Below are 17,790 nucleotides of genomic sequence, written 5' to 3' on the forward strand. Positions count from 1 at the left end.
ATTCCCAGCCGGACTCTTCTCCTGTGAAGACGACCTGAAGCTGTGCCATGCAATTCTGGAAGTATACAGCTCTCCCTTGTAACTGCAGAGGGAGCCAAAAGAAGGAGTTTTCAGCCCAGAAAATGAATTTGGATTCCAACATTTAATTTTTAGATGTCAGAGTTAGAGAGGATCAGTCACAAACAGTGGTTTCTACCCAGCTGATGATGGAGACTGAGCGAGGTTTTCTTGTCTTGTTAAAGCCCTTCTCACCTGGCTGATCACTCTTTTTAGGGCACATTTTACGTCTTTGTTCCTGAGGCTGTAGATGATGGGATTTAAGAGCGGGGTGAGCATTCCATAGAGCATGGACACAACCCTGTCCCACTGTGGGGAATAGGTGGAGGAAGGGCGGACGTAGGTGTAGATGGTGGTCCCATAAAAAAGACAAACTACAGCCAGGTGAGAACCACAAGTGGAGAAAGCCTTGTGCCAGATCCCAGGGGACTTCCTGGCCAGGATTTCCAGGAGGATACAGATGTAAGAGACCACAGTGACCACGCAGGCGCCACTCCCCAGCACCCCGGCCACCACCAGGATCACCAACTCCGTGCTGTGGGTGGACGAGCAGGAGAGGGCCAGCACGGGAGGAAAGTCACAGTAATACTGCTGGATTCTGTTAGGACCACAGAAAGAGAGTGTGAAAACCAGAGAGGTGTGCAGCAGGGAGTTCAGAAGCCCTGTTGCCCAGGTGCCCAGGGCCAGCTGAGCACACAGCTTCGTGCTCACAATGCTGGGGTACCTCAGGGGGTGGCACACAGCCACGTAGCGGTCGTAGGCCATCACAGCCAGGAGGAAAATCTCTGTGCCCACCACAGCAATGAGGGAAAAGTGCTGGAACAGGCAGCCAGAGAAAGAAATCTCTTTGTGCTCCAGCAGCAAGGCCCCCAGCATCTTGGGCACGGTGATGGTGGGACATAAGAGATCCAGCAGGGATAAGTTGCCGAGGAAGAAGTACATGGGGCTGTGCAGGTGGGAGTCAGTGCTGATGGCAATGAGGAGAGTGATGTTGCCTGCCATGGTGGCCAAATAAATGAGCAGAAACAGCACAAAGAGAAGCAAACGGATTTCTGGAGCATCAGAGAGGCCCACGAAAACAAACTCGGATACTGCTGAGAGGTTGACCCTCTGCATCTTACCTCTCATTGTGGGAACGAGCAGAGGTTTCCCTGGAATAAAGAAGGTGTAACTTAATCACAATTTCATCCCCATTTTAAAGATTGTGAGGTTTTTTTTGGTCTGTTTTGAAGTTCAAAACTGTTTCTAAGCATTGGACTCAAAATCTCAATTTTGCCCACATATTCCTAATGCAAAAAGCGAATTGTAGGTATTAAACCTCACAATGATTAAATCAAAATGTTAGGTTTTGCAAGTTGCCACCTCAGTCTGAAGAGCTGGAAGTGGAAGTTACCTTCTCTGTGGCATCCAGCTTGGACACAGCTCCGGGCAACACAAAGGGGCTGTCAAGCTTCTCTGAGCAAGGGAATTCCTTTCAACATAAAATACTTAGTATTAATAATACCACAAAAAGGGTCTAGATTAGTAACAGAAGCTAAAACTTTTTAAGGGAGTAATGCTGTCAGAAAATAATTAAATCTCTCATAATCAGCGGATAGATGCATGTTAGGGTTTTTTTTCAGGTTTTGGATGAGGTTTGGAGCAACCTGTTCTAGTGGAAGGTGTCCCTGCCCATGGCAGGGGTTTGGAATCAGCTTTAAGGAGCTTTCCAACCCAAACTATTCTATGATTCTATAATAAAAAAAGTTATAATTTGGCATCCCATTAAAGACCCCCAGTTTTCTATAAATTTTACCCTACAGACTTCCATAATAGCATTAGTACTTCTAGCATCTATCTGGACCTTCCTCCCATCCCAGTTCCCCAGTTCAAAGAAGTCTAAATGTGGCATTAAAGGATCTTGCCGTTTACCCCACACTGCTCCATGGAATGTAGCTCAGTATTTACAGTAAGGATTTACATACCAGCCCTAGAGGAGGGAAAGCAATGTTCAGTCCAAACACCTCCTCTTTGGAGACTTTGGGATTAATTCTGAGATGGTGGGAATATTGTACCACATTCCCATTTCTAAGATATGCAGAGATAAATAGATTGATGAAATATTTCATCTGGCCAGGCTCCACTGTGGTCTCATGTTCTCCCAGAAGCTTGAGAGGGAGCAAAGTCAGGGCTTAAACTATGTAAGAAATAGTTAACTCAGCAGAAATAAAAGGGATATCACTTGTTCATTAAATGTGGAGCTCATTCAGGTGAAATAGCACAGAAACAACACAGAAATACTCACTGCTGCACAGAATTAATTACAGGTGATTTATAGTTGTCTGTAGCTCCAGGAAACAAAACATCCTTTTTCTTCTTTCTACATGTGACATAAAAATGATTTCACTCCTAAGGAAGAGATGAATCCCAACAAAGCAGCATTGGAATATTCACACAGACACCTGCCAGCACTGGCACAAGGACTGGCTTGGCTGCATCAGTCAGCACCTCTCTTCTCTAATGAGGTTTTATAAATATGAGGGAGCGTCTGGGGACAAGTGTGTCTGGCAGTTTTTTTGGCTGTTCCGTTAATTGCATGTATGAGGGGTTTTTCAGAATATTGCCCGAAAGGGGCTGGAAATCTAAGGATCCAAAATTACCAGCAGTACTTTGAAGAGCTTATAAAAATTCCCTTCTGGTCCCATTAAGAATCCATGTGTGATTTACGGGAGTGCCACTCCCCATGTGATGTCCAGGACTGTTCCTATTCCAGCAATACCTGACCATAAATTCTGCACTGTTCACGTGAAGGACTCTTGCTGTCCAGCATTCTTCCAGCCTGTTTGCTATGTTTGCAAACTCCTGGAAAGTTAAAGATTCTGCATCTTACATGGGCAAACAGTGATAAGACCAGAGGGAATGGTTTTAAACTAAAAGATGAGGGATTTAGATTGGATATTAGGAAGAAATTCTTCCCTGTGAGGGTGGTGAGGCCCTGGCACAGGCCCTGGCCCAGGGAAGCTGTGGATGCCCCTGGATCCCTGGAAGTGTCCAAGGCCAGCTTGGATGGGGCTTGGAGCAGCCTGGGAGAGTGGAAGGTGTCCCTGCCCATGGCAGGGGGTGGAACAACATGAACTGTAAGGTCCATTTCAACCCAGTCCATTCCAGGACTGTGTAAACTGGAATTCCCCAGGGGTCCTACAGCACAGGCCTCACCTGCCATGGGAGTGCAGAGCTATGGCTAGAATAAATCCCCATGGCCCAGCCCTTTCCCTGTGAGCTGAAGTTATCCCAAGGAACATCAGGCATCACACTTCCCATGGAGTTTTGCAATAAAGAATTTCATAATAAACCCAGATGCCAGAAAGAGATACAGCAAAGAAATCCATTCCTCACCTCTCCCTTCCAAGCCAAACAATTCTGTGATTCTGTTCCCCTCATAAATCTTAAATGTTTCTTTTGGAGTAGGATGCATTGGCCTCATTCGGTTGCCAGTCACCCAGGCTCTCAACTCCACATTTAAGTTGCTTATTTGCAGGGATAATCTTAGCTGGCTTATTTAGAAGTAGAAGCACAGGATAGTTTTGGAGGTAAGTGTTCTGCCTCAGGGTAAATACATAAAAATTATATTGCATTATATTTTATTATAAAAATTCATTAAAAACCCCCTCAAAACAAAAACAACAAAAATATCTCTATTTGCAGAATCCAGTTGTGGACTAATTGATGATATGCTGGATTAGACTCCTCTTGCCCAATCCTCCCTGCCATCCCCAATGTTACACAACCAAAACTGATTTGATTTTTGTCCATTCTGTGACTACCCAGCTTTGTCATTGTTTGAGATTTCCACCTAGGAATGCTTATGATGAGCCCAGACTAATTAGAGTCTGTTGAAAATGCTCCCTTTTCTCTGATGTCCATTTGTGTTTCAGTCTTATAGTTTTTAAATAAAATTGATTAGCCTGAGATCTCCTCAGGCTTCTTGGGATTTAACAAAAGCATTGTAGAGATCCTGCCAGTTCTCAAAGGATTTTTTTTTTTTACCTTTGAGGCTATTTTTCACTGTCCTCTAGGTGAAGGCAATAAATTTGAGGATGAGCTCACAGAGCCGATAATTTCCAGTAGAGAAAGAACTCAGGATTTTAATGGTGCGCAGTGGAGCCAATTTACACATAGCTGCCAAAGCTGCACCTTTGCAATTTGTCAGGCACCAACTTTTTAACAACATCTTCTGAGGCCTTGTTAAAGTCGTGGCAAGATGTTTCCAGGGGAGAAAAATCAATTATATTAAATTGTTTGTCTTCATAGAATAGTTTGGGTTGGAAGGGACTTTTAAGCTCATCCCATTCCAACCCCTTGCAATGGGCAGGGACATATTCTACTGGATCAGATTGCTCCAAGCCACTTGAAATCCCAGCTCCCAAAAATATGGAATTTTTATTTATTTTATCAAAATTGGAGCAGTTCTTTCAAATTAGTTCACTGTTGATGCCCCCAGTTTATACCTGGTGAACAAATTGACACCAGCAAAATAACTGGACCACCGCTCCAATTTGCCTTGCATTGATTTATACATAAAATATTAATAGAAGCTTTATTGGAATGTTAAAAAAAATATCACAGTGATACATTTTTTTTCTCAATTGAAATTTACCCTAATTGACCTAAAGAAATTTTAATTCTTCAACATTTTTCTCTAATACTAAAAAAGAAAAGCTCCCTTCCAGCCCAAACCATTCTGTGATGATCCTGAGTAGAAATTCACTATTAAAAAGAAATCTCATTTGCACAAGGATGGGAGATGTTTGGAAATCTCTTTTAACCAGGAAGATCAATGACTCACTGATGCTTCTGATCCTCCTATTCCTACAGGTGTGGGAGTGAGGGCTAATTTAAGACAGTGAGGAGAGACAGGAAATGTGGAAATCCTTTCACTTCCTGTGCAGCAATTTAAATTGGATATTAGGAAAAATTCCTTCATGGGAAGGGTTTTCCAGCCCTGGAATGGACTGCCCAGGGCAGTGGTAGAGTGGCTAATCCTGAAGGGATTTAAAAGCTGTGTGGATGTGGCACTTGGGGACATGGGTTAGTGGTGGCCTGAGTAGACCTGCGGCATGTTGGACTTGATGATCTTAGAGGGCTTTTCCCATCTCAGTGATTCCATGATTTTATTTAGGTGGGATGAATCCAATCCTAAATAATTTTAAAACAATGAAATTGATGGTGTTCCTCTCATGAAAACCACTGAATTTCTATCCCTGATGGATTTGGTGATGTAACTGCTGCCCTCACAGAGGCAGTTTGGGTTGGAAGGGACCTTACAGACAATCCCATTCCACCCCCCTGCCATTGGGAGGGACACCATCCACGATCCCTGATATCCCACATTGCTCCAAGCCCCATCCAAGCTGGCCTGGAACATTTCTAGGGACAGGGCAGCCATGGCAAACCCATGCCAGACCACCACAGGGAAGAATTTCTTCCCAATATCCCATCTAAACACAGCCTGTGCCAGTGTGAAGCCATTCCATCTTGTCCTGCCTCCATGCAGGACACTCTTTGTCTCTGGAGTCCATCTCCACTCCTCCTCCTTCCTCTATATATTGTGCCTTATATGATTTAAATAGCTCACTTCTGTGAGAGAATTATGACTAAAAATATTCTTATATGTCTAAAGGAAACCCTACAAGCAGAATCTGCACTGTCTCTATCTTCCAGTGTTAGTGGGTGAACTGGGGACACTTAGTGCATGTGCCTCTGCCATCTGCTGTCACAGCACAGGAAAAGCATGTTAGAGAGGGAGACAAGCCTCACCCTGGATTCATTCATTTATTTGAAAATTATGATCTCACACGAGTGAAAGTGTTTAGGAAGTTTGGGGTTTTCAGCATGGATTTTTAATATGAAGAGTAATATGTGTATAGAAATGTATTTGTACATAATTGGAAGTCTGTGGGCTTTAGCCACCGAGTCATTATTGTGTAGGAGTAGAGCAGGAACGTGACTCCAGGTGTAACTCTGGGTGTAACTCCAGGGTCCTGCCAACCCAGCCTGTGTCAGAAGGTTCGGCAATACCTCCAGAGTCTCCACATGGATTCCTTCACCTCGCTGCTCCTCAGGGTGTAGATGAGGGGGTTCATCATGGGTGACAAGATGGTGTAGATGACAGAGACGTACTTGCTGGTGGGCAAGGTCCCAGCGGGCCGCAGGTAGGTGAAGATGCAGGGCACGAAGAGCAGGGTGATGGCCATCACGTGTGAGGCACACGTGGACAGAGCCTTCCAGTTCCCCTGGGAGATGCGGGCCCGGACCTTGGCCAGGATGAGGGCGTAGGAGGCCACCAGCACCAGGAAGCAGCCCAGGGAGATGAGGCCGCTGTTGGAGGCCATGAGCCACTCGGTGAGGGCGGTGTCGGCGCAGGCCAGGCGGATGACGGGCGGCATGTCACAGAAGTAGCTGTGGATGGTGTTGGGGCCGCAGAAGGGCAGCTGCAGCATGAGCACAGTCTGGACAAAGGAGTGGATAAAGCCCCCGGCCCAGCAGGCCGCGACCAGTGCCCAGCAGGCCCTGCGGGCCATGATGGCCGTGTAGTGCAGGGGCCTGCAGATGGCCGTGTAGCGGTCGAACGCCATCACCGTCAGGAGGAACATCTCTGAGGAGCCCACAAAGTGCAGGAAAAACAGCTGGGCCATGCAGCCCTCAAAGGCAATGGCCTTGTGCCCTGAGAGCAGGGCCACCAGCACCCTGGGGGTAGTGACAGAGGTGCAGCAGATATCGATGAAGGAAAGATTGCAGAGGAGGAAGTACATGGGTGAGGAGAGCTTGGGGTCAGTCCTGACTGTCACGATGATGAGGAGGTTGCCCAGCAAGACCATGATGTAGGCCAGGAGGAAGAACATGAAGAAGAGGAGTTGCAGCTCCCGAGTGTCGGAGAGCCCCAGGAGGATGAATTCAGTCACCCGGGAGGAGTTGTCCTGTGCCATCGCTGCAGCTCAGGCTGCCATGGCACAGGTCGGGGGGTGGCCAGGAAGGAAAGGGAATGTGCAACAGCTCCAAGGCTCATGGATGGTGTGAGCAGGATGCATTTGCTGCTGCAAAAAGCACAGTGTCATGTCACAAATGACAGAAAGCACAGTTTTTACTCACCCCCTATTCTGCCCCTACTCAGGTGTAGCCCGCCCTTCCACACTGACCTTCTCCCCTGAACTCACTCTGACCACTATTTTCCTGCATCATATTTGGTGTGCTCACATTCTGTGAGGGAGAAATCACTGAATTAAAGTATTGTTAAAGTTGGAAAAGCTCCCATTTAGTCCAATTCTCCACCCAACACTGCCAAGCCCTCCACTAAACCATGTCTCCAAGTGCTACATCCATACTGCTTTTAAATCCCTTCAGGAATGCTGATTCCAGCACATCCTGCTGTCAGATAACAAGAGCCATGAATGCTGGGAAAATGCTGTGCTGTCCTTTTGCCTGCTGGAAATTTGAAGTGACTACAAGCAAATGCTGCCATTCTCAGGCATGAGCTGTTCCGTGTTCTGATCCTAATGACACTCCTCTAAACTAAGGAAAGGGCTCTCCCGTTAACTTATTCAGACTAAAACTGGGAATACGTGCACAGAAACCGGATCTGGGAAATCCCTCACTGGAGAAACTGGGATTTCTAACACAGCAGAAGGTTCAAAACCCTGCATGGCTTCTCTACCTTTACAGTTTTAAAATTAATTTTGCAAGTTTTGCAGTAAACAAATACATTCACTGTCCTGTGGAGGTTACAGTGGTAAGCAGCAGAGGAATGCACTTGTCCATTTAAAATCCCTCCAGGAAATTCCTTTACTGCTTATTTCTGCTGAGGAGTTTATATCTGAGCAAGCAGGAGCCTACAAGTAAGAAACCAGATATTTATGATAGTATAAGCATTGAATAAAGCTGCCTTAAAAGATCTAAAAGGCCAAATCATTAGACAGGGGACATTAACAGGACACAGACATTGTCCTCTGGTATGTTGAATATCCACTGTATTTCTTCTGCTGTCTTTTTGGGACAATTTCAGTTTAAAGCAAATGCTTCCCTGAAGGAGTGGCAGTGAAATCCAAGCCAGAATATGTCACGGACATGTGTAATAACAAGCTCTGGTTATTTAGCTGAGGAGGGTGGTAGAAATAATACCCAGGTCCTGGCTGTGGTGTGAAACACCCCATAATTACACCTGTGGTGACACTAGACTGCTGACAGAGATGTTTCTGATTTACTTACAAACACCCACAAATCCACCCTTACAGCATTCTCACGCAGAACACCAGGATCACTAGTGTGTGATATTCCTGAAAGTGCTCAAGACCAAGCTGGACAGGGCTTGGAGCAACCAGAGCAATCCCCTTGTTGTAGGGGATCAGAACAAGATGAGCTTTAAGGTGCCTCCCAGCCCAAACCATTCTGGGATTCTAAATCTGCAACTGATTTTTTAATGTTTTTTTATTCTAAGTCATAAAATAGATCTCCCAAAAGTCACTCACCAGCAATGCTGCTTTGCAAAGGCAGGATTTCAGTGGGCCCCGAGCAAAACAAAGGAACAATCCCAGAACACTTCCACAGAGCTCACTTGCTGTCGCTCCTCTGACGACCTCCCCAGACCACTTCAGGGGGTTCCACCAGAACCTCTCAGTTCCATCAGAAACTCTCTGCAAGGTGCTGCTTGGAAGTTATGGAAGCAGCTCTGTATCTCTGCCAACTCTAAGCCCCGAAAAGAACAGCTCAACCTTCTGTACTTCCCATTATGCAAAAAAAAAAAACAACAAACCCCAAACCTACCAAATCAAAAAGCAAACTCCAGGTGCATCTTCAAGTGCAATTATTCCTTTAGCAGAAATAGTTCAGGTACATCACACCACAAGGCACAAGGCTATCAGGAGTAATGAGATCTCAGAGGCAAAGGGAGTTTTGTCAGAAATCATCAGTGGCAAGGGACTAAATTGTTCCTTGGGTAGTTATTACGTTAATCCCTGGAGAGAGACATCAGATAAAGATGTCTCTTACTTAGGACATTATATAAATTCATGTAAATGGATACAAATTTTGCTTTCTGTCCTAAGCCTGTCTGTCTCATCTACAATCTTATTTCTTACTAACTTACACATTGACAGCACAAAGCAAAAATATCACTGATGTTATCCCTTAGACACCTGACTTAGAACTTTAAAACAAGAAGTGACTCAGGAAATCATTGAAAGAAATGCACAAAGATTTGTGGTGAGCCTTCCTTGCTCAGCAAGTATTTTTACTGACACAATAAAGCGCAGAAGCAACTTTTGAGCTCAAGTATGAAATTCTTGTCAGAATTCTTTGCCAAGTGTAGAGGAGCCTGACACAGTTTCCAGTGACACCTTCCACAAGCTACGGGTGAATATTTGCTCAGAATCACCCAGAAGTGAGACCTCTAAAAAGCCCCACTGTTGCTCACCTCCAAAGCGTTTAAAAATACATTCATTTTTTTTTCTGCTGTCTTGGGCAGAGACAGGTGAAGTAGATAGAATTATAGGAGAATGATGGAATTGCAGAATAGCTGTTTGGGGCAGACGGCACTTTAAAGACCATTTCATTCCAAACCTCTACCAAGGGCAGGGATACCTTCCACTATCCCTGATATCCTACACTGCTCCATGCCCCATTCAACCTGGCCTGTAGCATTTCTAGGGACAGGACTGCCATGGGGAACCCATGCCAGACCACCACAGGGAAGAATTTCTTCCCAATATCCCATCTAAACACAGCCTGTGCCAGTGTGAAGCCATTCCCTCTTGTCCAACCTACATTCAGGACACTCTTTGTCTCTGGAGTCCATCTCCACTCCTCCTCCTTCCTCTATATATTGTGCCTTATATGATTTAAGTAGCTCACTTCTGTGAGAGAATTATGACTAAAAATATTCTTATATGTCTAAAGGAAACCCTACAAGCAGAATCGGCAATGTCTCTATCCTCCAGTGTTAGTGGGTGAACTGGGGACACTTAGTGCATGTGCCTCTGCCATCTGCTGTCACAGCACTGGAAAAGCATGTTAGAGAGGGAGACAAGCCTCACCCTGGATTCATTCATTTATTTGAAAATTATGACCTCACACGAGTGAAAGTGTTTAGGAAGTTTGGGGTTTTCAGCATGGATTTTTAATATGAAGAGTAATATGTGTATAGAAATGTATTTGTACATAATTGGAAGTCTGTGGGCTTTAGCCACCGAGTCATTATTGTGTAGGAGTAGAGCAGGAACGTGACTCCAGGTGTAACTCTGGGTGTAACTCCAGGGTCCTGCCAACCCAGCCTGTGTCAGAAGGTTCTGCAATGCCTCCAGAGTCTCCACATGGATTCCTTCACCTCGCTGCTCCTCAGGGTGTAGATGAGGGGGTTCATCATGGGTGACAAGATGGTGTAGATGACAGAGACGTACTTGCTGGTGGGCAAGGTCCCAGCGGGCCGCAGGTAGGTAAAGATGCAGGGCACGAATAGCAGGGTGATGGCCATCACGTGTGAGGCACATGTGGACAGAGCCTTCCAGTTCCCCTGGGAGACGCGGGCCCGGACCTTGGCCAGGATGAGGGCGTAGGAGGCCACCAGCACCAGGAAGCAGCCCAGGGAGATGAGGCCGCTGTTGGAGGCCATGAGCCACTCGGTGAGGGCGGTGTCGGTGCAGGCCAGGCGGATGACGGGCGGCACGTCACAGAAGTAGCTGTGGATGGTGTTGGGGCCGCAGAAGGGCAGCTGCAGCATGAGCACAGTCTGGACAAAGGAGTGGATAAAGCCCCCGGCCCAGCAGGCCGCGACCAGTGCCCAGCAGGCCCTGCGGGCCATGATGGCCGTGTAGTGCAGGGGCCTGCAGATGGCCGTGTAGCGGTCGAACGCCATCACCGTCAGGAGGAACATCTCTGAGGAGCCCACAAAGTGCAGGAAAAACAGCTGGGCCATGCAGCCCTCAAAGGCAATGGCCTTGTGCCCTGAGAGCAGGGCCACCAACACCCTGGGGGCAGTAATAGAAGTGTAGCAGATATCGATGAAAGACAGATTGCAGAGGAGGAAGTACATGGGTGAGGAGAGCTTGGGGTCAGTCCTGACTGTCACGATGATGAGGAGGTTGCCCAGCAAGACCATGATGTAGGCCAGGAGGAAGAACATGAAGAAGAGGAGTTGCAGCTCCCGGGTGTCGGAGAGCCCCAGGAGGATGAATTCAGCCACCCGGGAGGAGTTGTCCTGTGCCATCACTGCAGCTCAGGCTGCCATGGCACAGGTCGGGGGGTGGCCAGGAAGGAAAGGGAATGTGCAACAGCTCCAAGGCTCATGGATGGTGTGAGCAGGATGCATTTGCTGCTGCAAAAAGCACAGTGTCATGTCACAAATGAGAGTCAGCAGAGTTTGCACTCACCCCCTATTCTGCCCCTACTCAGGTCTCCTGCCTACCCTTCCACACTGACCTTCTCCCCTGAACTCACTCTGACCACTATTTTCCTGCATCATGGTGGGTGTGCTCGCATTCTGTGAAAGAGAAATCACGGAATTATAGAATTGATAAAGTTGGAAAAGCCCCCATTGTGTCCAATTCTCCCCCGACCACTGCCAAGCCCTCCACTAAACCATGTCCCCATGTGCTACACCCATACTGCTTTTAAATCCCTTCAGAAATGTTGATTCTAGCACATACTGCTGTCAGATAACAAGATCCATGAATGCTGGAACATTGCTGTGCTGTCCTTTTGCCTGCTGGAAATTTGTAGTGACTACAAGGAAATGCTGCCATTTTCTGGCATGAGCTGTTCCATGTTCTGATCCTAATGACACTCCTCTAAACTAAGGAAAGGGCCCTCCAGTTAGTTTAGCCTCTCTGAAACTGGGAATACGTGCACAGAAACCGGATCTGGGAAGTCCCTCACTGGAGAAACTGGGATTTCTAACACAGCAGAAGGTTCAAAACCCTGCTTGGTTTCTCTACCTTTACAGTTTTAAAATTAATTTTTCAAGTTTTCAGTAGACAACTACACTCACTGTTCTGTGGAGGTTGCAGTGGGAGCAGCAGAGGAATTCGCTTGTCCATTTAAAATCCCTCCAAGAAATTCCTTCACTGCTCATTTCGGCTGAGGAGTTTATATCTGAGCAAGCACGAGTCAACAAGTAAGAAACCAGATATTTATGATGCTAACAGCATTGAATAAAGCTGCCTTAAAAGATCTAAAAGGCCAAATCATTAGACAGGGGACATTAACAGGACACAGACATTGTCCTCTGGTATGTTGAATATCCACTGTATTTCTTCTGCTGTCTTTTTGGGACAATTTCAGTTTAAAGCCAATGCTTCCCTGAAGGAGTGGCAGTGAAATCCAAGCCAGAATATGTCATGGACATGTGTAATAACAAGCTCTGGTTATTTAGCTGAGGAGGGCGGTAGAAATAATACCCAGGTCCTGGCTGTGGTGTGAAACACCCCATAAATACACCTGTGGTGACACTAGACTACTGACAGAGATGTTTCTGCTTTATTGACAAACACCCACAAATCCAGCCTTACAGCATTCCCATGCAGAACACCAGGATCACAAGTGTGTGATATTCCTGAAAGTGCTCAAGACCAAGCTGGACAGGGCTTGGAGCAACCAGAGCAATCCCCTTGTTGCAGGGGATCAGAACAAGATGAGCTTTAAGGTGCCTTCCAGCCCAAACCATTCTGGGATTTTAAATCTGCAACTGATTTTTTAATGTTTTTTTATTCTAAGTCATAAAATAGATCTCCCAAAAGTCACTCACCAGCAATGCTGCTTTGCAAAGGCAGGATTTCAGTGGGCCCCGAGCAAAACAAAGGAACAATCCCAGAAAACTTCCACAGAGCTCACTTGCTGTCGCTCCTCTGACGACCTCCCCAGACCACTTCAGGGGGTTCCACCAGAACCTCTCAGTTCCATCAGAAACTCTCTGCAAGGTGCTGCTTGGAAGTTATGGAAGCAGCTCTGTATCTCTGTTAACTCTAAGCCCTGAAAAGAACAGCCCAACCTTCTGTACTTCTCATTATGCAAAAAAAAAAACCCCAAAAACCCCCAACCAATCAAAAAAGCAACCTCCAGGAGTACCTTCAGGTGCAATTATTCCTTTAGCAGAAATAGTTCAGGTACATCACACCACAAGGCACAAGGCTATCAGGAGTAATGAGATCTCAGAGGCAAAGGGAGTTTTGTCAGAAATCATCAGTGGCAAGGGACTAAATTGTTCCTTGGGTAGTTATTACTTTAATCCCTGGAGAGAGACATCGGATAAAGATGTCTCTTACTTAGGACATTTATATAAATTCATGTAAATGGATACAAATTTTGCTTTCTGTCCTAAGCCTGTCTGTCTCATCTACAATCTTATTTCTTACTAACTTACATGTTGACAGCACAAAGCAAAATATCACTGATGTCATCCCTCAGACACCTGATTTAAAACTTTAAAACAAGAAGTAGGTTGGAAATCATTTCAAAAAATGCACAAAGATTTGTGGTGAGCCTTCCTTGCTCAGCAGGTATTTTTACTGACACAGTAAAATGCAGGAGGAACTTTTGAGCTCAAGTATGAAATTCTTGTCAGAATTCTTTGCAAAGTGTAGAGGAGCCCGACACAGTTTCCAGTGACACCTTCCATAAGCTATGGGTGAATATTTCCTCAGAATCACCCAGAAGTGAGACCTCCAAAAGACCCCACTGTTTTTCATCTCTATAACATTTTAAACTACATTTATTTTATTTCCTGGTCTCTTGGGCAGAGACAGGTGAAGTAGATAGAATTATAGGAGAATGATGGATTATAGAATAGCTGTTCGGGTTGGAAGGGACTTAAAAAACCATCTCATCCCAAACCTCTGCCATGGGCAAGGACACCTTCCACCAGACCCAGTTTCCTCAGGGCCCATCCAGCCTGACATGGAACAGGGCAGAAAAGATTTGCTGAAGTGGGAGACTAAGGAGAGAAGTTTCCCTTCCTGTTCCTTCATCAGGAAACCACCCAATTAGCTCTTGGTATCACGGGGTTTTTTGGTTTTTTTGTTTCTTATGGGGTGCTCCATCTGGACAATATTTTCAGTATTTTTAAGAGTATTTAAGCCCTGATGTTGCAGCTGCTCAGGAGGCCTTGGCATGGGCCTTTGCTCGTTGACAAGGAATAGGAAGGGAATGCCAGAGTTCCCAATGTCTTTTCCACCATAAAAATAACTTCTAGTGCCTTTCTAATTCCAGGAGGATTAGACCAATAGGCAGTTTTTCTTTGAAAGGCCCATTTTGGGGCATTGTCACAGAAGAAATTACAGCAAAACCTGCTTGATTTTCTCCGATTTTTTGGGAACATGATCACAGCTCTACCCCTTCCCATTTTCACTTCCTAATTTCCTCCTGCATAATTTCCTCATGGGTCCCTTCACCTCCCCATCCCAGAGGGTGTAGATGAGGAGGTTGAACATGGGTGTGATGAGGAGGTTGAACATGGGTGTGATGAGCATTTAGAACGCGGCCACACTCCTGTCCTCAGACAAGCCACCGGATGGGCAAATGTAAACAAACGTGCTGGGCCCAAGGCACAGGATTACCACAGTGATGTTGGACCTGCACGTGGACAGGGCCTTGTGCCATCTCACCAGCCTTGTGCCACCTCAGGGAAGCCAGGATGCCCATGTAGGACATGACCAGGACGAGGAGGCAGCTCAGGGATATCACCCCGCTGTTGGCCACTGCGGCCAGGCCCTTGGCGTGTGTGTTGGTGTGGGCCAGGGGGAGCAGGGGGTCGACATCACAGAAATAGTGGATGACTTTATTGGGGCCATATAAAGGGAGCAGGGAAGGGTGGGAAAGGTCTCGAGGGTGGAATGCAGGAAGACCCCCACCCAGAGGATCCCCACCATGCAGCCGCAGACTGTGGGACGTGAGCGCAGGGTAGCACAGGGGCTGGCAGACGGCCATGCAACGGTTGTAGGCCATGCCTGTCAGGATGAAAACCTCTGTGCAGCCAAACAAAATGAAGCCCCAAAGAGCTGCCCTATGCAACCTGCAAAGGAGATGGTGTTATTTTCCACCAGGAAGCCAGAAATCATTTGGGGAGCTGTGACAGAGGAGTAACAATAACTTACAAAGGAAAGGTGGCAGGGGAAGAAGTACATGGGGGAGTTCAGGCGCCGGCTGCTCGTCACAGTGACAACTGTGAGATTTCCTGCCACCGTGAGTGTGTAGAAAAGCAGGAACACCACAAAATACATTTTTTGCATCCCTTGGTTCTCTGAGAGGCCCAGGAGGATTAATTCCTTCATGGTGCTGGAGTTTTCCGTGCCAGTCTAGTGGGCAATGTGCAGTGCAGAGCCTGGAAATGTGGAAGGATAAAGACAAAATGATTAATCAGTTTTTTCATTCTTAAAATTTAATTCTTTATCAGAAGTGCATTCTCTCTAAGAAATACATAAGTTTAGAATTAAGTTTATCAAATTCTTTTAAAATTTGTTTCGGTTTTTGTTTGTTTTTTCATTGTTCTTCCCCCTCTACATATTTAATTTGCCTTATATATGACACAGCCATAGAATCATAGACTCCTGGAATCGTTTGGGTTGGAAAGGACCTTAGAGACCATCTAGTTCCAACTCCACTTCCATGGGCAGGGATGCCACTCACTGGATCCGTTTGGGATTGGATCAATCTGATCCAGGCTCCGATTTTATGATTTTAAGATAGAGCAAGATCAGAAAGTCCTGTAGAGGCAAAAAACTGATCAAGCACCCACAGGAAATGCTGAAATGTAGAAAAAACAAAATTTTCAAACTTGAAAAAGTGAAGCCTAAAGAGGAAGTTGGGAAAGTTTCTGACTTCTCCTGTGCTTGCACTTTTACTGACAGGAGGTAAAACATACTCAAGAAAGGGGATAAAAGGGAGATCTTACCTTTAAAATTAGCTTTTCAGCCACTGACCAGAGGTACATGATATAGTGTAATCAGTTGGGATATGAAATAAATACAATGTGGATTGTTATAATTAAAAAGAAAATAATAAGGAATTGCACCATCCTCTTATTTGCAAGGGTTTTCACCTAAAATCTCGGGTGGTTAATTGAAGAAGAATTCAATAACCTGATTTAGGACTGCAAAATCAGTTCTGCACATGGTTACAGCCAAAGAGAGCCAGAGATGGTTGACAATTTCAGGGGAAATTTCTTTTTGTATTTTCACCTTTTTCAAGAGGAAGGGCAGGGGGGAAAAAGAGGAAAGGAAATCAGGAAAAGGAAAGAAAAGAGGAAAGGGAAAAGATTCTGGAAAACTTATCTTCTCTGTGCTTGGAGATCTAATTTTTGTGTAAGAGCTGTAAGATTTTATGTCCCCAACATCTCCTTTTCCTGGTAGAGGTTTTAAAGAACATAGAACAGCTTCTGAAAAGCTTCTAACACTTGCTTAGGAGGTGCCTTTTTTAATCCCACCTCATTTAATTCCTTGCTTTCCTTTATCACCAAGTGTATCCTGGCTTTTCCTGCCCATGTTAGAGCTGCTTGGAGGGAGCATGAGCGCTGAAGAGTGTACTCACAGCCCAGCAAGCAGAGATAAAAAAACTGTTTAAGTAACTTTCCTCAAACCTCTCCAAGGAAATCTCCCTCTTCCAGGGCTTAATTCCCTGTTTACACAGACCTACTCCACCCTCTCTAAGGAAATCTCCCAGCTCAAGGGCTCTTGGGGCTGGAGGAGGGAGGTGTGAATGCTCAGGGGTGGGAAGGAGAAGAAATTAATCCCATCCTTCCAGGGGAAGTTTAGATTGGATTTTAGGAAAAATTTCTTCACTCAGAGGGTGGTGCAGCCCTGGCACAGTTTACCAAGAGCAGTGGGGCAGTCACCATCAGTCTGGAGGGATTTAAAACCTGTGGATGTGGCACTTAGGGACACACAGTAGTGGTGGCACTGCTGGGAAGTGCTTGGACTCGATGGCCTTGGAGGGCTTCTCCAACCTTAACAATTCCATGATTCTTGGAAATAACAGCCAGTAGATTAGCTGAATATTAAACTGGGCAAGCATGTGATGTGCCTGGTCAAGTTAACATTCCCAGACTCTGACATTAATCCATGCTTTGTTATTACAGCGACCTGAGGAGGTCACTTGGGGAGAGAAGGACGAGAATCTTGTTTCTTGATCAGAAGGCTGGATTTATTGATATATGATATATAATACATTATAACTATACTAATAGGAATAAAGAGAGAAGTTGCAGAGGCTGCCAAGCTAAGCTAAGAATAGAAAGAATCTAAAAACAAGAGAATTCTCTGTCCCTGTGTTCCAGAGAGCTTGCCCTGTGATTGGCTCTTAATGGTACACATGGAACACGAACCAATCACAGGTGCATCCTATTGCATTTCACACCAGCTGATAACAATTGTTTACATTCTCCTCTGGGGCCTCTGCTTCCCAGAAGATGCAGAATCCCAAAGAAAGGATTTCTGTGAAAAAATGTCTGCGACACTTTGTGTGTTTCCCAAACCTTAGATCCACAGCTTAGGCTTTATGGCACTGTGAGTAATAATAAAATTGTGAGGATTTTTAAATCATTGTGTATCCCAATAAAGCTCCACAAGCCCTCATGAAAAAAATAAATAATCTGAAAGGTTTCTAGTAGTAAGTATAAGTAGAGAAGAGAGTGGCTTGGGTCACTTCTTGATGACCCTCCAAGTCCCTATTTTCCATGAAAATTCATCACTGGTAGCCCAGGGAGTAAGGCCTTTTGCA

At 45.6% G+C, this 17,790-nt stretch overlaps 4 protein-coding genes across 4 annotated transcripts; all 4 read right to left on the reverse strand.

Moving 5' to 3' along the window:
• Positions 1–192: 192 nt before the first annotated feature.
• On the reverse strand, positions 193–1,173 carry LOC134419894 (olfactory receptor 5V1-like). The gene has a single exon (XM_063159493.1). The coding sequence runs from the start codon at positions 1,171–1,173 to the stop codon at positions 193–195; it is 981 nt and encodes a 326-aa protein (XP_063015563.1).
• Positions 1,174–6,095: 4,922 nt separating this feature from the next.
• LOC134419805 (olfactory receptor 4D5-like) lies at positions 6,096–7,043 on the reverse strand. The gene has a single exon (XM_063159410.1). It carries the CDS (start codon positions 7,020–7,022, stop codon positions 6,096–6,098), a length of 927 nt encoding a protein of 308 aa, XP_063015480.1. The 5' UTR covers positions 7,023–7,043.
• Positions 7,044–10,363: 3,320 nt separating this feature from the next.
• LOC134419806 (olfactory receptor 4D5-like) lies at positions 10,364–11,311 on the reverse strand. The gene has a single exon (XM_063159411.1). The coding sequence runs from the start codon at positions 11,288–11,290 to the stop codon at positions 10,364–10,366; it is 927 nt and encodes a 308-aa protein (XP_063015481.1). The 5' UTR covers positions 11,291–11,311.
• A 3,094-nt stretch (positions 11,312–14,405) lies between these two features.
• Positions 14,406–16,006, reverse strand: LOC134419895 (olfactory receptor 4S1-like). Its single transcript, XM_063159496.1, is given in 6 exon segments — positions 14,406–14,649; positions 14,696–14,883; positions 14,886–14,961; positions 14,963–15,054; positions 15,057–15,371; positions 15,968–16,006. Coding segments are annotated over 6 exon segments (954 nt in total).
• Positions 16,007–17,790: the final 1,784 nt, after the last annotated feature.

Source organism: Melospiza melodia, chromosome 6 (assembly GCF_035770615.1).
Source record: "Melospiza melodia melodia isolate bMelMel2 chromosome 6, bMelMel2.pri, whole genome shotgun sequence".
NCBI lineage: Eukaryota > Metazoa > Chordata > Aves > Passeriformes > Passerellidae > Melospiza > Melospiza melodia.